At 43.9% G+C, this 20,630-nt stretch overlaps 1 protein-coding gene and 1 pseudogene across 1 annotated transcript; one reads left to right on the forward strand and one right to left on the reverse strand.

Moving 5' to 3' along the window:
• Positions 1–5,443: 5,443 nt before the first annotated feature.
• On the forward strand, positions 5,444–6,377 carry LOC132583386 (olfactory receptor 14A16-like; annotated as a pseudogene).
• Positions 6,378–9,786: 3,409 nt separating this feature from the next.
• Positions 9,787–16,499, reverse strand: LOC132583387 (olfactory receptor 6M1-like). Its single transcript, XM_060255039.1, has 2 exons — positions 16,317–16,499; positions 9,787–10,764 (listed from the first exon to the last, which is right to left on the reverse strand). The coding sequence occupies exons 1-2, from the start codon at positions 16,497–16,499 to the stop codon at positions 9,787–9,789; spliced, it is 1,161 nt and encodes a 386-aa protein (XP_060111022.1).
• Positions 16,500–20,630: the final 4,131 nt, after the last annotated feature.

Here is a 20,630-nt window from a genome sequence, read left to right on the forward strand (position 1 = left end):
ACTATTTCAGAAAATTATGAAGACACAGATTCAATTCAAACCAGAGTTGTTTTTATTGAATATATTTCCTGGAGGTTATTCCAAAGAAATGAGACATTTGTTGGCACATATCAATACAACAGCCAGGATGCTTTTAGCGCAGAGATAGAAATCTCAGGAATTTCCCACAAGAAGGGACTTGGTGGGAAAAATTCTGGAAACAGCTGAGCTGGACTTTTTGTCCCAGCTGATGGCTGGGAAATCTAAGGAAGAAGCAAGAAAATATTGGATGAAACTTTATGCCTGGCTATATACTCAAGACTCTTAAGATTCTCTGGTGTGAATTTATATCTCCTTTTTTTCCTATATGCTATATTACAAGATTGCCTTTATTGGATTTGTCAAATTCAATAGATATTTCAACTAAAAGATTTATAACATAAAATACTATAATGTTGATGATGAATAGAGACAATAATAACTGACAATTTATGTATTTTAAGAAAATATTGCATATGGAGACTTGTATTGTTTGAAAGTATTTTCTATATAGAAAAAATTAATATGTACTTTTATTTTCTATCCCCCTCTATTCTCTAATTTCCTGAAACTAATAAAACTTTTAAAAGTATAAGCTATGTAAGAAACTAACCATTTCTGACTTTCCCCATTGCATGAACACAAAGAAGCATCCTTCATCTGCCACTCTAATTTTACAATTGAGCCAACTATAACTTAAATAATAATTTGCATTCCATTTCAGTATCCCTTCCCCTCCTAATGAGAAGAGCCTATTTCAGATGCTACTCACTGGAACATCTTCCAGTGATCAAATTTAGGGCATGTACCAGTCAGAATAAAGTCTACACTGATTTCCAGGCTACTTCTTCTCTGCATATGAGACGGACAAAGCAGGGTTTCATACATTTCCAAGGAATGGTGTGTGAATGGACAATATGTGCACACCTCCCAGATATGGCCTACTATGCACATATTTCATACATATTTTTCACATTCATGCAGCATAGATCAGGTAATTGGCAAGGAGATACTGTTCCTGAGGGTCAGCCCTATTTCTGAGTATCTGATTAGATACTGTGCAATTTTAAATCTGGACCTAGATCAAGATCAAGGCTAATGCCATGAAAGATTTAGGAACCTAGATCCATCTCTCAGGTGCACTGTCTGTATGATCTTGTTACTTGTTCTGCAGCCTTAGATCTCTCAAAACAACACATTAAAGAACAGCAGCAATAACTTCCTGTTGTCCCTGTGCTATAATTGATCTAGATAATGATCCAAGGAAATAATCCCCTGGTAGCTAAACCAAGCAAAAGGATGATAACTCTCCTACCACAAAAGCTTATATTTGTTCCTTGGAATCAATCAGAAATAGTATCCATGTGAATGGTACCTTGTGTGAACAATGTAATTGTTCCTGTGTCATGCACAAGTAGAGAGCATATTTTACTGAGAATTTATTAGAAATGATTGTAAAGGAATAAATGAGATGAAAAGCAATGAAGGGAGACATTTTTCTGAACAGTTTTACTGATGTTTGTAAAAACAGGACAACACTGAATGCAAATGCCTCCCAACAGTGAGTAACCACCACCATCATCAGACAGCATTTATTGGCACGCATAGATATATACAATAGAAGGTCGACCAAACCGCAAATTAGGAGAGTACATGGTCCATACAAAGTAAGATTAAAAGTACAGGATAAAAACAGAAATAACAGCATAATAAAGCCTAATACATAGTATTACTTATCAGGGCATGTAACCATAACACTATGACGAAACTTTACTACTATTTCAGTTATTTCAATATCTGGGTTATTAAGCAAGAATAAAACCTTACATTCATCAGAAGTCTCTAGGAGTGGGGCTAATATGGGGTATAAAAAATCAAAAAAGGGCACTGAAGGAGAACATGAGAGACAGTTTCAACACAGTCCTTCATACAAGGACAGCACCTGCTAGAGTTCCTTGGAATCTGCTGGATAAAATGGCTGAGGGAAGAACATTAAATCTGGCTAAGCAGAAGGCTCTGCGCAAGTTGGAGATAGGAGTTGCTATTCGTATGCAACTGGGAAACTTGGATTTGGAACTATCCCTAAATTTAAGGGAGAGCAGGTTTTGTTGGCAAGGCTATAGAGAGTTTGTAATCCAATAGACTAGATTTTATTTTTAAAAAAGCCTCAGACTCAGAAAGTATGGTTAAAGATTGTAAGGATAAATTCAGGGAATTTATTTTGGCTTTGATGTAAGATAGCCAATTAGAATTGACAGATTCAGTTAGTGGTTGATATATATATAGCTAAGAGGCTCAGAGGTGAAGTGGAGTCATAACCAAAATTTAAAGGTGTGAATCCATGCCTTAGTAACCAGTAAATTCTGACCACACTTCAAGTATAAAGTGGCACATGGAACACACAGTGAGTAACAAACTGATGCAAGATGGGAAATCCTTATCTTTGAAGTTGACTAGTATTATAAGGAAGGTAAGTAAGAAAAGAATCTAGGGGTCTTAGTGGACCATACACTGAACATGAGCCAGCAATGTGATTCGGTAGCTAGAAAAGGCAAAAACGATTTTGGGTTGTATCAACAGAAGGTTGCCCCCCAAGGTCGGAATGAAGAGACTGACAACATAAATTTGGTAAAATGGGCCTTTTATTGAACATAACCAAACTGTAACTAGCACAGCAAGGGTTACCAGAAGCCAGACAAGCCCCGGGGTCATCCCATGACCCTTCCTTGTCCCTGTATGAGCGAGCCACCCTGCCCCTGACATGAGCCACAGGTTTGGCTCATGGCAGGCCGGCCAGGCCAGATCATCCTACCCCACACTGGCATAATCACCCAGGAAGAGCCAGTCTTGTGGGGAGGGATCTTACAATCGGCATTCTGTGACATTGAGCCATGGAGCCCATCTGCCGCTCCTGCCGATCGCTTGCACCCAACTGGTGCGGTGCCCTGTGTGCTCCCCTGGGCTTCCGTAACCCCTTGCTCATTCTGCCAACACTTAACCAACTACTACCAACTATCCCTCTCTAACAAGCAGTACAAGGTAGGCAAAAAAACCTTCGACACTGGCCAATGAGGTGAACATGAAAAAATTCCTACCTGGCCCCTAATAAGGCGACCGGTTAAACCTGTACTGCTGAAGGGTGGGGGGGCCAAGAGCCACTAAAATACTGAGTAGCTCAGGGCGGGGACGGGACTCTTATAGTCCCGGCACTCCACCCTCTACCAAGCCCCGGATGCTTGGGAACGAGCGAGCAGTCTCCTCCTCCTTCAAGAAGGCAACCGCAGCCCCCCCGCCTATGGCCGCTGTTGTGGCGCAGCAGGGAATGGGCCGGAAAAGTGTCCAGACCACACAAAGTAATGGTATTTCTTTATTCTGCTCTGGTTAGTCTCTGGTTAGCAAACTGTGTTAAGTTTTGGACACCACAATTTAAGAAGGATGTAGACAAGCTGGAAAAGAGGAGGACAATGAAATGGTGAGGGATCTGAAGACCAAGTCCTATGAGGAAAGGCTGAAGGAGCTGGGTGTGTTTAGCCTGGGAAGATGACTGAAAGGTGATATTATCACTATCTTCAAGTACTTGAAGGGCTGTCATTAAAAGGATGGTGTGGAGTTGTTTTCTGTTGCCCCAGAAAATTAGATCAGAACTAACAGGTTGAAATTAAATCTAAAGAGTTTCTGGCTAAATATTAGGAAGAACTTCCTGACAGAACAGTTCCTCAGTGGAACAGGCTTCCTTGGGAATCTGATAGTAATGCTGATTCTATGAACTTAGGCAGATCACAAGAGGCATCAATGCTCAGTTCTTGTGAACCTTTCTTACATGCCCAGAGAAATGCCGATCACCACTTAGGTGTCAGAGAGGAATTTTTCCAGGGATGCTAGAGTTTCTCCCCATCTTCTAGGCATGGAAGCAGGGGTCACTGGGGTTGTGGGGGAGAGGTATTTGTAAATTTCCTGCATTGTACAGGAAGCTGGACTAGATGACCCTGGAGATCCCTTCCAGCTCTATGATTCCAAGAAAGAGAGAAAGAAAGTGGGAATACACAAACATACCAGCATATTCATAGATACAGTCTGGAGCAATCCTATACAGAGTCATATCCTTCTACACCCACTGACTTTAATGTACTTTCATCCACTGAAAACACTTTAAGTGGAAGAAGTGTGTGTGTGTATGTCTGACATGTCTAATCTACTTGTACATCTCTGTCTTAACGCCATCACTTGCATCCTCAATTGTAGGTAAATGGAGCTTCATTTTCTTACATTCATTCATGCCTGTTCCTTCTCTAAGCATCTATCCATCTTTCAGTTCTAACAATCCAGGTCCTATTGGTTTGAATCAAGGAAACAATTCTCTGCCATGTTCTTTTCATGTATCATTTCCATCTCACTCACTTCACTATCTTCATAGAAATCTCCACATTCCAAAAAAAGTGATGCCAAGTCAGATGGAGTGATGTGTAAAAAGGAGTGGGGCATGATTAGCTGTTGCAGGAGTGAGTGGATAAAGGGTTGCATTCCTACCAAGAAACTGCAGTGTTGATAGGTAATGTAGAAAGCTGACCCACCCACTAGGCAAGCTAGACATTAGCAGGGCAGGGGCATCGAATTCAGCCCTCGCCCTCTATTTGCCTCCCCCTCCCTCCCTCACAATTTTAATGCCTGGAAACAGGTGGTGAAGTGTCACACTCCTTGAGCTCTTTAAAGGTTGCCCTTCTGCTGATCAGTTGATCGGCAGGTAAAACCGTGCCAGAGGCTGGCGGCTCCTATGCCAGCGCTCAGGCACATTTGCAATCAGCACAGGGGGCAGTGGTGGCGGATAGGACAAGTGAGCCACTGAAAAAGAGCTGCAGCCACTGTCTCCTCCCCACTTCCTTCCCACGTGATCCAGGGAGGAAGTGGGGAGGAAGCAGCAGCAGCTCTTTCTCAGCAGCTTGCTTGTCCTTCCTGCTGCTACTACCCCTGCGCTGATTGTGAGCTTGCCTGAGGGTCAGCATAGGAGCTGTTGGCCTCCGGCAAGGTTTTGCCCGCTGATCAGCTAATCGGCAGGGGGGACAGCCTTTAATGAGCTGGGGAGCACAGCACTTCACTGCTGGTTCCCAGGCATTAAAATTGTGAGACAGGGAGGGAGGAAGTGGCGCTGTGGAGGTGGGCGGGCCAGGGGCGATGGGGGGCGGTGGACAGTGAGGCTGCCTGGGGTGCCATGCACCCTAGGGCCAGCCCTGGTAATGTACATTGTTAATCAGATGCAGTCTAGCCTCAAATCTATGTTTTCTGGCCTGGGGCTGGGAGGAAATGGGCTGCATGTGGTTTTGCTACAGCCTACTTAGGTGTAAGAATATGAAATGTAAATACTTGTTATTTGAGGTGAAAAATATTTTAATCAATGTTCTTCCTTCAACAGGCACAACTAAATGTAGAGATGCCTAATATAAGTGCCACAACACATTTCTTGCTTCTGGGGTTTTCAGATTTTCAAGAGCTTCAGGTTTTACATTTTGTGGTGTTTTTAAGACTTTACTTGGCTGTCTTTTTGGGCAATATTCTCATCATTGCCCTGATAGCTCTCAACACGCACCTTCAGACTCCGATATATTTCTTTCTTGTAAATTTGTCCATTATTGATCTCGGATCCATATCCATTACCTTCCCCAGATCCTTGGCCAATGACTTCATGAACAGAACACAGATTTTGTATTCCGAATGTGTTGCCCAGGTGTTTTTTTTTCACCTCTCTCTTCTCAGCAGACGTTTTCCTCCTCACCGTCATGGCTTATGACCGATATGCTGCCATCTGCCACCCACTGCATTATCCTTCTCTCATGGATAAGAGAGCATGCTTTGAAAAGGCAGGTGGAGCATGGATTGCAGGCTTTCTGAATGCAGCCATTCAAACTTGGGCCACTTTTTCAGTGCCCTTCTGCTCTAACACTGTCAATCAGTTCTTTTGTGAAATCCCACAGCTCCTCACAATGTCTTGCTCTGGATTTAACCTCAATGAATATGCAGCTATTGCCTTTACTTCAGTATTTGGCTTTGGCTGCTTTGTTTTCATCATTGCTTCTTATGTACAGATCTTTTCTACAGTGCTGAAGATGCCCTCGCTGGAGGGAAGACGAAAAGTCTTCTCTACATGTCTCCCTCACCTCACTGTTGTGACTTTGTTTTTCAGTACTGCTTTTTTTGCCTATCTGTTGCCAACTGCCAGTGTGGATCAGTTTACAGTGCTATATACCCTATTACCACCAATGTTGAATCCTATCATTTACAGCATGAGGAATGAAGATGTTAAAACTGTTCTGTGGAAGCTGTTTGATGGGAATTACCTAACTAAGAATTGGAAATTCCACATTTGAGTCTGATTCTGGATTAGATTAATTTTAAAATTAATTTCATGAATATTATATAATACCTGGTTAGCCCTTTCTCATTAATTTATATGGGGGGACCCACAACATTTTGGCTTCCCTTGATTAATACCCCACCACTACTGACTGTGAATAGTGTCTTTAACTCAGAATCAGCAATATGTTTTTCATTGATTAAATGGTTGAATATAGTCAGTTTGATTTTACCCCCAAGGCATAAATTGATCGATGCACAATATATCAAGTGTAGTGGTTCCTCTGATGAAATGGTATTTCCATTGACAGAAGAGGAGACAGTGATTTTCTAACAGTTTCTATCTCCCAGAGGAGATCCCTACTTTGTTTCCTGTTCTCTTCCTGGAGAACAGGCATTAAATGGTGATCAGCTGTACAGTGGTTGGAGGCCCTCCTCAACCACTCTACAGCTGAACGTCAACTCCTGCCTTGAAAACACCATAATTCCAGAGCAAAGAACAGCAGAGAATGAAGGTTTACTGACCTCCAGGAACAAAATTTTAATGCCTAAATGTAACTATCATGACTTTAGAGATAACAGTGAGAGCTGAAGGCTTCCTCTATTGCTGTTGGGACAACAGAAACCACAGACAGGTTTTAGCAATCAGTGGTAAGGACACCGTGATGATGGGAGTTGTGGAACCAAGACCTGACCATCCCATGGATGACATGATCATCTTGTACCTGATTACTGGTTGCTACTTGAGTGATTAGAGGGCTGGAGCACTTTCCCTATGAGAAAAGGCTGAAGACTCTGGGACTTTTCAGTTTAGAAAAGAGACAATTAATGATGGGCATGATAGAGGTTTACAAAATTATGCATGGTTTGGAAAGAGTTGACAAAGAGACAGTTTTCTGCCTTTCCCAAAAGACTAGAACCCAATGAAGATGATGGGCAGTAGATTCAGGATGGGAAAAACGAAAATACTTCTTTACACAGAGAGTGCATAAAATATGAAATTGGTTGCCAGGTGCTACAGTAATGGCCACAAGAATAAACAGCTTTGAAAGGGGATTAAGTAGATTCTTGGAGGATAAGTCTATCAGTGGCTACTAGCTATGGTAACTGTGGAGACCTTCCACATTCAGAGGCACTAAACCACAGAATCCCAGAGCCAGGAGGCATTATCAGGGGAAAGTCCTGGCCTCTTTGCCCTATTGTTGGCCCTCCAGAGGAACTGGCTAGCCAATATGTGAGACATGATGCTGGCCTAGATGGACCATTGGTCTAAACTAGCAGGGCTCTTCTTATATTAGAGAGAAATTTTGAGATTCTTTATTTTAGTTTTGGGTGAGCTATCGTAAACTGTAACTTCAAAAACAAAAATTGTGATCACACAGGCCAGGATGTTATAATTCCCTTAATATTTGGCATTGCAACTCTCATGATGATCCTGAAACTGCTGACTAATTCCAAGGTCATAGGTTCATTTTTGGATGACTCACACCTGCCAGAGTCACTCTTATCTTCCATTGCAAATAGCATTTGGGGAGGGGGCTTCTGCAGATAAGCTAGGCCATGATCTCCCACTTTCCTTAATTTTTGGTTCCACAACTCCTATCATCACCCTAAACTGTGTGTCCATATTTCATATACTTAGCTTTATTTTCTGATGAATTGTGCCTTTTATGGCACAATTACTTCAAAGGCAAAATGCAAGGGTTAGCTTGAGTTTTCTGGTAACGATGACACAAACTCTGTTCTAATTATCTCCATGTTTGGCAATGCAATTCTGATAAGCACCTTGAAGCTGGTGGGTGACACTGGTGGGTGATGCTGATGAAATGGAACAACTGATTCAGTATGACAGACTTGGAAGAAAAGTTTTTTGGCTGCTTGTTTTTAAGTGAAGGGCTTGTATCAGGGGTAGGTCAGGACACAAATATCCTCCATCATCATGACACAATGTTTGAAATGACAGTACTGGGGACAATATGAAGGGGGAAATGATGTGTCTATAACAACTTCAAGCTACACAAAGAAATTAAAGGACTGGACTATAGTGGTTACTAGATGTAGCCAATACATTCAGGTTCTTAACAAAAACAAGGGAAATGCAGATTCTAGCTGTACTTTTATTTTGGAATTGGATCACAGTTTTGTGCATTGTGTTTAAATTCTAAAATTAAGGTTTTTGTAAAATAAGTAAAAATAAAATAAGATAAATAAAATATCAACATGATACAGACCTTGGATGAGCTGATGGGTTGGGTTCCCATAGCTATACAACATCAAAGATGGGGCTGAGAGGGCATTAAAACTAACTAAGGGCATTTTTCTTGGGTAGTGTTCTGGAATGCTTGTTTTCTTCAATTGGCCCCAGAACATTGCTTGAAGTTTTCAAGCTTTAAACACCATATTCTCCTCTGCTTCAAGATGATTGCTAAAATAAGCCAATAACAGTTCTTTCAGAATGCCATGTTAGTAACATGTCCATTTCCCAAAGATATTTCAAGGGTTATTTTTAGTGGTGGTTGTTCAGCTATGAAATTTGTTGATCCTTGAGTATTGAAAAAAAATGCATTCCTTAAAGGAGACACATTCCTGCTTAATCTCAATTGATTCTACCAATTTTTCTGTTGATGTTTTTCACTAGAGGTTTGACCACCAAAAAGGCTATACTGGGGATCTTTGGACTTTTGTGTGGAATGGATGGTATAGTGAGGATGGGAATTGATCCAACTTAATTTCTGCTTTGGAAAGAGCAAGTTTTAAAGTGCTGACTTTCATGGATAGAGAAACAAATTTTCCATCTATTTAAAAGTATTTATTTGTTTAGAATATTGATAGACCACTTCTTCACAGTTTCTAAAGTAGTATATAATGACTAAACATGTAAACATAACAAACCCAATGCTATATAAAACTAGAAGATATATGAGTAAAAACCCCCCAGAAAACAGTTGTGTGTGTGCGTGTAGTGCCATCAAGTTGCAACTGATTTATGAAAACCTCAATAAGGGGCTTTCAAGGCAACTGAGGAGCAGAGGTGATTTCCCATTGTCTTCCTGCAGAGTCTTCCTCAGTGATCTCCCTTACCATTACCAACCCTGCTTAGCTTCCAAGATCTGATGAGATCAGGCAATACTATGCTGCCTTCCCTCCTCCAAACAGAAGATAGAATCAGTTTAACCATAAAACAAGATAACTGTTGATGATGAGGGAAGGGATAAGTCACTAAGGGGTTATACGATTATATATGTGTTCAGTGTATTTTATGAATAGGGTTACAATGGCAGACTAGTTGCCTTGGAGGACCAACAAATTGGGCATAGAGGCTACGGTCTTTCCTGATACCCTCACACTGATCTTGAGACATTTAGTGCTTATGACTATACAAAAAAACCCCTCAATTGCAGATATGCAGAAAATGATGCTTGATCAAACTGTCTTCACTAATCTACCACCAATTTGCTTCACTGTGTCTTTCATCACATCCTTGACTACCTTGTTTCTAAAATTATAGATGATGGGGTTGAGTAAAGGTGTTACCACTGTGTTAAGTACAGTGGCCACCTTATTGAAATCCATGGAAGTGCTGCCGGCTGGCCTAACATAGATGAATATGCTGCTGCCATAGTATAGTGAAGCCACAGTGATGTGGGAGCTGCAGGTGCTGAAGGCTTTCTTTCTACCATCAGCTGAGGGCATCCTCATCACCGTGACAATGATGCAGAGGTAGGAGATAGCTGTCACAGAAACAGAGGTCAGTAGTGTGAAACAGGATGAAATTAATTCCACAACTTGAACCAGGGTGGTGTCTGCACATAGCAACTGTGTCAAGGGGCTTGTGTCACAGAAGAAATGGTCAATGACATTTGGGCCACAGTAAGGGAGACCAGATTTGAAGATTATACCAACCACAATGCAAACAATACTTCCCATCCAGCAGGAAAGCATCATGAGCGTACAGACTTGGTTACTCATGATAGCTGTGTAACGTAATGGGTTGCAGATGGCCAAATATCGGTCCACAGACATAACACCAAGGAGCAAGACTTCTGTGGTTCCAGCAAGGAAATACAATGTCACCTGAACAGCACAGCCAAAGAAGGAGATGGTCTTTGACTTTGAGATGAGAAGGCTCAGCATCTTGGGTGTGACTGTGGTGGTGATGATGATCTCCAACCAAGAGAGGTTGCTGAGGAAGTAGTACATGGGAGTGTGGAGGCGAGCATCAAGGTGGATCAAGAGAATGACCAGAGCATTGCCTATTATTGTCAGCACGTACATGGTCAGGAAGAGGACGAACAGTGGCACTTCCATTTCCTGGTGGTTAGAGAAGCCAAGCAACACAAACTCAGTCACAATTGTTCCTGAAACATTTTCTCTGTCATTTATGGTCATGCTGCTACAGAACTGTAAGCAAGAAAAAAAGAGGAAGAAAAAAAAAACACTGGGAAATTACTACCACTGCCACTAATGGAAGAATACTCATTCCTGTTGACAGCTTGTATGCTCTGTCTGCTGTATGTGATACATCTATGCCTAGCAAAAATGTACAGATGGCAGTTAAGTATGCACTAAAGAGTAGTGGAAGAAGAAAAGATATGATGATCTGGCAGATGAAAACCATTTTTCACTCAGCTTTATTAATTCCAGACTCTGTCCCTCATAGTTCCATATAGGATGGTTCCTTGACTCTTCCTCCTTTTTTCATCAGCAGAAAAGGTGTTTGAATGCAACCTGCTCAATAGCATAACATTGTTGTCATTGCTTTTAAAAGAATAAAACATGTTTTGAAACAGATTTCTTTGAGCCTATGAAAATACGTCCTTTTAATTCTTGTCATCTCTGTTCAGTTCATTTCAATTTCTAGCCACTCACCAGAACAGACAAATCAAACGTTACACCCTAGATCTTACAATGTAAGGTAAATACCATATTGCATTTATTTTCTTGTAATGTTTATTGGATTTTTTTCTTTTAATCCAAAGCATATTAGATCTGTCTGAGCAGAAATTATGTCTATATATGCCACAGGAAGTGAAGTTTGACTGAAAGCAATTTCAACCAGTCTTTATTATTTGCAGGTAGAGTGATTATGGGAGCTGGAATTAGAAGGCTTGTAGGAGAAATCAGATGAAACCAGAAAACAGTGCCAATGTTGGTGCTTGGAAAAATAATTCTGCAACTGGACACTAAAGCACGTATACAAGTCAGCAGGTGACTATGATTCAAGAAACATGTCAAGAAGTTTGAGTAAATTTTTGCTTTCTTATCACAAATCTGGATTCATTTAAACTTGTTTTACATTACTGCTGGGAGTCTATTACTCTTTTAAAAGACCTTATTATTTTTTTAATATATATATATTTGGGATCATAGCATACTTTTCCCTTAAAAAAGCAGATAAATGAGTTGACTCAGCTTTTGATCTTTTCCCCTCCACAAATAAAGCTACAATAAATATGATGTTCTGAACATAGCCAAAAAGGTTACTAAAGAAACTAAGGTTTTGGAATTTGAGTAAATGTCAGTGTGACCCAATGTCATCTTCACTTGTGACAATATCCAAAGGGGGGGGGGGGAAATTGGTTGGATTCAGAGGAAATGTCTGCTGATGGGAGTCGATGTCAGTAGGTCCCCCCCCCAATACCTGCTGCAAACTTCAGTGCAAGGTTATCAATTAGATGTAATAGTGTTTCTATATGAATTTCTGCATTTTCACTTCCTTGCAGCCTAATTGAGAAAAGTTCTCTAAACAAAGAAGTATTGCTAGCTTGGTCTTGCTTTTTATAAATCTTTATTAAGGCTTCAATCATCCCTTTTACATTTTTTTTTGTCCTTTTATGTCCACCAATTGGGAAATAGCGAGAGTACTAATAATCAGATTTTGTGCTTTACCACCTTCATTCTCCTATCTTGTGATCTTATTTTCAGACCCTTTAGGTCAGGGATTTTCTTACTGGAAAAAGAGGGCAGGAACTCTCAAGAAGGAAATGAAGCAGAAACAAAACACATGGGTGTCCCTCATGAACTTTAAAACATTTTTTGAAAATGTTGTTTCCCCAAAGAGGTTCCAGAACTCTGTTCTGCCACATTCCCTCAGAAAAAAAAGACCTGCTGAAGATCATATAACAATTCATGAAAAGCTAGATTTTTCCTCCTTGAGCAAAAGTCATGCACTGAAATTATCTCAGGTAAATTTCTCTAGGATTGCATACCTTTGGTTTATAGTTTTGCAATTCAGAAATGAGGGAGATAAAAGTTTCTTTCTATACTCAGAGCCTGGAACCGGCTGCAAGCAAACTCTTCTTTTGTTTTTGCCAACAGATGGTGAAGCCTTGTAATTGCTCAAGCAAGAGAAAAAAACCCCCAAACTTTAAAATTCACTCTGGGCACCTATCATCTAATTGGAATATATTACTAATATAGCAAAATTCTGCCCAGATATAGAGGCCTGATATTAAGTTCATTAAATAAATCTCCCAACAAGTATATTGCAGAAAAGGTACACTTACATTTATTCAGGTAGATCCAGTTCATATTCAGGTTGCAGGCAAAAAAAGAGAAAGAAAAGCATAATCTAAAGAGTACTTTTTCGGTCACAAATGACCATCTTTTTGAGCATCATGTGTGTTGAAGTATGAGGGCATTGTATCTACAGGCAAGACCTGTAGAGACATATGTCTCATGGTTATGGCCATGTGAAGTGAGAGTGACAGGACAAAGCAAGAGAGAAGAAGGGCCAGAGGGCAGCTCCAAAGTTAAGAAAGAGAGAGGCAACCCATTAAAGGAGGTAATACCTATACACACTTAGAGTGATGTAGTGCCCCACCCCATAATGTCCAGGCATGCTGAGTCACTCACTCCAACACTCAGAATCCCCAAATACTGTTCCTGAGTGTCCTCCCAGTGAAGCATTTGGGCTGCAGTGGTAGAGGAGAGGCAAGAAAGGCATGCTCTGCTGATGGAAATTGCTTCCATCAGTGGAAATTTTACATAGGATCCTTCTAGGATTACATCTGCCTGTGAAAACATTCCCTGGGATCCATGACAATGATAGGATGGGGATATTCTTGTGAAACTCACTAAAATCAAGTGCCGCAGCAGAATTTAATAAAACAGTCTCAAATACCTTGTTTTAACATTTCTATTGATGTAAATTCTGTTATTCTTTAAACACCTCATTTGTTTGATATTCAAGTTAAGGTGAAAGGGTTTATGTTTTATTAACAGTTCAGAAGTGTGTTGTCTGCTAGTAACCAAGATTTTGCCATGAGTTCACAAAGTGCAGGAAACCAGTTTGAGTCCATGATGCTAACATGAAGACCATTTAATCCTCACTATCCAGCTAAGCTTGTGTGAAAAACAGAGCCTAGGTCCCCATATCATCTAGGTTTTCTGTTTTTATATAGATAGCATTTTGCATGACAGAATTTCCAGCGTGGATTTTTCTCAGCTATCCGTGGCAGGGAAAGAACACAAAATATATGGCTAGTGAAAATGTCACCCAATTTTGCTTACTGTAACTTTCAAAGAGAACTAAAAAAATGTGTGCTTAGATGAAACCTCTGAAGAGGTTGGGGAGAAGCGCAGAAATGGATGAGTCCAATACTGGTGACAAAGTCTCCACCTAAAAAGTCTCTGTTGGGGATCATGAGACCTGAATGAACAAAACTGAAGAGGGATAGGGGCTGTAGTGAGAAGGAGAACTGGGGGACATCCAGCTCAGGGTTTTCAAGTAAAAGTGAAATTTCTTACATTTAAAAAAAATCTCTTGTGGCAGCTAAAGGACAGACAGTGGTTTAGGGTGGAGTGTTATTTACATATTTATTTAGAACATGTACATGATGCTGCTCCAAAGATCTGCTCAAGGCAGCTCACAAAGGGATATAAAAAAAATATTTCAACAACAGCATACAAATTATCAATAACAAACAAGCTATATTGTTTTTGCACTGTTGTGAGTCTCATCTAGATCTACTTAAACTGATATATTTCATGGTCAACTTACTTTAGTCAATTCCCATCGCCTACAAAGCATGGCTTGATTGAATCTCCTTGACTGCTCAATCATAGGACAACATCCTCTTGATTATTGTTCACTATCATCCTGATTTTCATCAGTCAGTTGCCTGGAGCAGAAATACCCTAGTTGTCTAAAAGGAGAGATGAACTTACAGGACTACAGTTAAAAAGGAAGAAGTAAAATCCAGTAGTCAGGGATGATAGCAAGAGCTCATGATCTGCTGGATGAGAAATGCATAAATTGTTTATAGTTTAATTGAATTTTGCCCTATGATAGTCCAGCTTCTTTAGCAGGTTGTATCTATGGTTCTTTATAATAGATCTGGCAAAATCTTTAACTTACTTATTGTAGCTGGTTTCTTTCTCAGCTTTAGATAATTAAAACTAAGATGTTTACATGGGATTCTCTAGGGCAGCTCTAGGGATTTAAGCACTAGGGTTTAAGAAGTTTACAAGTTCCAAGCATCTCTGTTTTTACTTAATCACCACAACGACAAATGACAGGATCCAGCCATCTTCAGTCAGTTGCACCCAAGTTTCCTCATTACTTCTGCCTTTGTTCCATATGGCTTTGGTCCATATAGGCCCTATGATCCCCAGAATAGCCTTTTTAATGCTCAAAATGGGATCCTCCTTCCCTTTTTTGCCAACAAAAAACCTGGTCATGTATTCATAGTATCCTAGAGTTGGATGGGACCCTCTGCACAATGCAGGACATTCACAAATACCTCAACCCACACCCAGTGACACCTGCTCCATGCCCAAAAGATGGCAACCTCCCTGCATCTAGAATCCCTGGCTGAACTGGTCTGGAGAAAAATTGCTGCCTGACCCCAAAGTAGAAATCAGCATTTCCCTCGTCATGTAAGAAAGGGCTATGAGAACTAAGCACTGATGTAACCCTTCCTGCCCTCCTTCTCATAGTCTGTCTAAGTTCACAGAATTGACATTGCTGTCAGATGGCCATGTAGCCTCTGTTTAAAAACCTCCAAAGAAGGAGAGTTCACCACCTCCTGAGGAAGCCTGTTTCACTGAGGAAACACTATGTCAGGAAGTTCTTCCTAATGTTTAGTTGAAAACTCTTTTGATTTAATTTCAAGTCATTGGTGTCAGCGAAGGGGCATTGAAGTTTCAAGAATAGATAGACTTGGATTGTTCAAAACAAAGTTTCCATTTATTGATTACATCAGTGCTATTCTCTACGCAGGTTCATTGATACTAATAACGAAGCAAGCACATGCATAGGCATTTATGGACACACATCAAAGCATAAGGGTTTTAAATCACTTTCTCATAATAAAGCGGGTCCCATCCGTTGAAAGTAACCAGTCTCCATATCTGTTATCTCCTCACATTCACAGCCTGTCTCTCCTCCCCTGCTGTGGCCTTGCCGGGTTCCGGCGGGCGCCTGGGAACTAGCTAGCTGGTTTGCACTTCAAAGACCTTTAGCATCTTAATCACCCGTCTTGTCCCCCCTTTACATTTCTTTAGTATTGTTGGGGTTAGTAAGGCATGGGATTACAGGGTTAGTCAAAAGTAAATAAACATTTCAACTAATAAAGTAAACTTCAAAGCACATAGCTGACATACTGCCCCCCCCTAAGCTCTTGCTCAGGGTTTTTCTGGGTGCAGTAGGTAAAATTGCTTCAATAGTTGAGGGGCGTTCAGGTCTGAGGACTTCACCCATTTGTCACAGCTTGGCGGGAAATGGCGCCAGCGGACTAAGTAGTGTAACCCCCCCTCTGCATTTTAGCATCCAGTATCTCCTTCACTTTGTGATGTTTCTGGCCCCTCACCAGAATTGGTTCCGGTTCGGGGCTCCGGGGATGCCACTTCGACCCACCCGGGTCTCGACGGATAAGACTGCAATGGAAAACAGAGTGTATTTTACTGAACAGTTTGGGTAGATCCAGTTCTACAGTCACTTGGTTGATTACTCTTTTTATCCGGAATGCCCCCAAGAATCGGTAGGCGAGCTTCCGGGAGATCTGTGGCAGCGGCAGATTTTTGGTAGACAGGAACACTGTCTCGCCCACTTTGAAGTCCCATCCCAGGCTGTGTTTTTTATCGAATTGGGCTTTGTAGTCCTTTTTCGCCTCCTCTAAGTTTTCCTGGATCATTCCCCAGGACTTTGCTAACTTTCCCCACCATTGTTGACACTCTGGGGAAAGGGGCGGATCGTTTCCCCCCGGGAGGGATGGAAACGGCTTCCCCTCATAGCCATTCACAGCCTGGAATGGGGAGACTTTTGTCGAGCTGTGGAGGCTGTTATTATATCCATACTCTGCAAAGGGCAGGAGGTCCACCCAGTTGGATTGCTGGAAGTTTATGTAGCAGTGTAGGTACTGCTCCAAAAGCCCGTTCACCCTCTTGCTTTGACCGTCCGTTTGAGGGTGATAGGCGGAGCTTAGCCCCTGCTCTATCCCAGACAGTTTACAGAACTCCCGCCAGAAGTTGGCAACGAACTGCTGCCCGTGGTCACTAATGACCTTGTCCGGGAATGAGTGGACCCGGACCACGTGCAGAAAGAACAACTGAGCCAGTTCTTTGGCGGTGGGGAGCTTTCGGCAGGGGATAAAGTGAGCTTGCTTGGAAAAAGTGTCCACCACCACCAATATTACTGTTCGCCCACGGGAGGGCGGCAGCTCTACTATAAAGTCCATGGACACCACAGACCATGGCCGTTTGGCAGTGGGGAGTGGTTGCAATAACCCCGGCACTTTCCCCCCCATCGTTTGGCCATGAGGCAGGTGGGGCATGTTTGAACGAACTCCGAAATGTCTCTTTTCATTTGAGGCCGCCAGAATTGCCGGTGGATCAGATGGAGGGTCTTCACGTAACCAAAGTGCCCTGCCAGTTTATTTGTGTGGCAATGTTGTAGCACCTCCACTCTCAGCGATTTTGGGACATAGAGTTTCCCCTCGTGGTACCAAAACCCACCCTCCCCTTTTTTTAGTCCATCCGGGCGATTCTCCCCCTCTGCCTCTGCTTCGGTTATCAATTTGTTCTCCCCCAGGGGTCTTTCTTTTGGACTGCGGTTTTTGATCGGGTCTGTATCGCCCCGGCTACCGCCTCAGGGTGCACTAGTGAGTCTATGACCTCCTCCCATTCACTGTCATGTTGGGGGAGTCTCGAGAGGGCGTCCGCTAGAAAGTTTTTAGAGCCGGGGATGTGCCGCAGTGTAAAATCGAATTTGGCGAAAAATCCCGCCCACCGGATCTGCTTCCCCGTCAATTTTTGGCACCCCGTCAGGGCTTCTAAGTTCTTATGGTCGGTCCAGATCTCGAATGGAACTCGCGCGCCTTCCAGCCACGACCGCCAGGTTTTCAGAGCGAACGTGACTGCGTAGGCTTCCTTGTCCCACACCGACCAGTTTCTTTGCTCGTTCGAGAACTTGCGCGAAATGTAGGCGCACGGTCTCAGGTGGCCCTCCCCGTCTTTCTGCATTAATATTGCCCCCACAGCCGTGTTGGAGGCGTCGTACTGGACCATGAAGGGTTTGAGTTCATTAGGGTGCACCAGCACTGGCTCGCTAGTGGAAAGATGCTTCAGGGTGTCGAATGCCTCCTGGCACCGGTTGGACCGATTTAACTTAGCCCCGGGTTTTTTCGCCTCGGGACCCTTCCCCTTAGTCTGTAGCAGGTCGGTTAGGGGTAGGGCCACTTTGGCGAACCCCTGTATGAATGACCTATAGAAATTTGCGAACCCGAGGAACGATTGGAGCTGTCTACGTGTCCTCAGGGGTTCCCAATCTAGTACCGCCTGTATTTTGGCCCGGTCCATGGCTAGCCCTTTTCCCGATACCCAGAAACCTAGGTAGTCTAGTTCCTTCTTGTAAAACTCACATTTAGACAGCTTGGCGTAGAGCTTGTTTTTGTAAAGGGTGTCTAGAACCTCTCGAACCAGCTTCACGTGGGAGGGTAGATCTTTAGAATAGATAATGATGTCATCCAGGTACACCACCACCCCCTGATACAAATATTTTCTCAGCACATCATTGATAAAGTTCATGAACACCCCCGGGGCCCCTTGAAGTCCAAACGGCATTACTAGGTACTCAAACTGTCCCATGGGTGTATTGAACGCGGTTTTCCACTCATCCCCTTCCTTGATTCTGACCCTAAAGTAGGCGTCTTGAAGGTCAAGCTTGGTGAAAATCGACCCCTTCGAGACCTCGCTTAGTAGGTCCTTGATCAGGGGAAGGGGGTAGGCGTTGGTCATGGAAATCCCGTTAATCCCTCAAAAATTGGTACAAAGTCTTAGGCTCCCATCCTTCTTCTTCCGGAAGAGCACCGGGGCGGCGTGGGGGGCTGTGGCCGGGTGAATAAAGCCACGGCATAGGTTTTTGTCTAAAAATTTCCGGAGCTCTTCCTTCTCCGCCCACCCCATGGAGTACAACTTTGCTTTGGGTAGTGACTGGCCCGGGATGAGCTCTATGGCACAGTCTGTCCTTCTGTGTGGCGGCAGCTCATCGGCCTCAATTTCGCTGAATGCCCCCTTAAGATCCCGGTACTTCCGGGGGATAGTCTTTATCTCCTCTATGGTTACACAGAGTTTCTCATTCTTAGGGGGTGGCCTGGGGCCCTATAGTTCTCGCCAGAGGTGGGAGGCACACCACCTGTCAATGAAGTTAATTGTGTGCTCCCCCCACTCTATTTTAAGCTGGTGGCGAGCGAGCCACCCCACCCCCAATACGATGTCAAAGTAGCAGGAGGGGGCGATCACGAATACTTCCAAGTCCCAGTGATCATCTATGCCCATGGGGACCTCTTGGGTCTGCTCGGTGCAGGGCTCCCCCTTCATCCTAGTCCCGTCCATCTGCTCGAACTCAAGGGGCCGGGGCAGAAGCTCCTTGGTGAGCTCTAACATTTCCACTAGTCTTCGGGTTATAATCTCCCGTGTACACCCCGAGTCAATAAAGGCCCTGGCGTGCACGAATCGCTTCAGCCTCACGTTTAATAAAGTCAATGGGACAAACATTAATTCCCCCGATATTCCCCCGATATTCTCACCCATAGTGGTGCCGCTTTTCCGGGACCTGCCGCTTCTAGTGCAGGTCGGCCTCATTTCCCGCTGGCTCGATCTCCCAGGGGTCTTCCCCCTGCTCATCCAGCATTATAGAATCCTCGTCAAGCACCATCGATAGTGCGGTGCTGCTGTGGCTCGACTCCTTCGGCTTGACCATCTTCTTCACCCCGCTGGTTGGTCCCCTTGCTGCTGGAGTGGTTGCCTAGCTCCGCTCGGGGCAGTTGGCGGCCAAATGGTTTGGGTCCCCGCACTGGTAGCACTTGTGCAGGCCAGGGAAAGGTTTGGGGGCTCCCCCCCCCTGCCATCTTCTTGGGCTCTGCCTTGGGCGCCGGCCTGGTTTCTCGGCTCGGTTTGCTCTGGTGGCCCTGGCGCTGGAGGGCCGCCTCTTTCATGTTGGTCTCAACCTCCCCAGCCAGTTGGACCCAGCCGACAAGGATGGCGGGCCTTGCTTGCTGGAGGGCCCGATCCAAAATCCCGGCGTTCAGCCCCTTCTTGAAAGCTCTAACTTTCATGGCCTCACTCCAACCATGTATCTTGCGGCAGTGGTTGTGGAACTCCAGGGAGTACTCCCTGATCGATCTGCCCCCCTGCTGGATCTCGTCCATCCCAGCGATGGCTCGGGTCTCTCACAGGGGGTCTTTGAATTGGGATAGGAGGGCCTGCAGGAAACCCGCCACGGTGGCCACTTTGGGGCCACGGACTTCGTGGAGGCTTACGTACCACAGCTGGGCGTCCCCCATCATCTTCGACCCAAGGTAGGCTACACAGCTGTGCTCGTCCGGGAAGATGTTCCCCCAGTAGTGCATGTAGCTGTTGGCCTGGAGGATGAAATACTCCACTTTGTCGGGGGTCCCATCGAAGGTGATGTCCAGCTCTTGGGTCTTCACCCTCGGGGCTGCAGCCCCAACTGGGGACACCGGCGCGGCTGCCCTCCTGGTGGGGCAGGAGGGGCTAGGACTGGTGGTGCCTGTCCACCGGCTCTCCCCAGCGCCTGGGCCAAGGCGCGGTCAATTTGCTTCTGCACCTCCCGCAGCATCATGGACATGCTTGCTTTCATTTATTGCCTTAGATCGCACCCCAGGATCTCCATCTCCCTCCGGAGGTCCTCGGTAGGGTCGTGCTTCGGTGAAGATGCCCTCAAGTCGCAGCCATCCTCACCTTCTGAGTCTAGGCGTTGCTTGCTCCGGGGTGTCTGCTCCCAGCTTCCCCTTCCCCGGCCAGGC

The sequence above is a fragment of the Heteronotia binoei genome, chromosome 15 (assembly GCF_032191835.1).
Source record: "Heteronotia binoei isolate CCM8104 ecotype False Entrance Well chromosome 15, APGP_CSIRO_Hbin_v1, whole genome shotgun sequence".
Taxonomy (NCBI): domain Eukaryota; kingdom Metazoa; phylum Chordata; class Lepidosauria; order Squamata; family Gekkonidae; genus Heteronotia; species Heteronotia binoei.

Coding starts and splice junctions, on each gene's coding strand:
- LOC132583387 (XM_060255039.1), bottom strand. CDS start 16,499: ATGATCCAGGAAAACTTAGAGGAGGCGAAAAAGGACTACAAAGCCCAA. Junction 10,765..16,316: donor GGGCATTCCGGATAAAAAGA/GTAATCAACCAA, acceptor TCTTGCTTACAG/TTCTGTAGCAGCATGACCAT.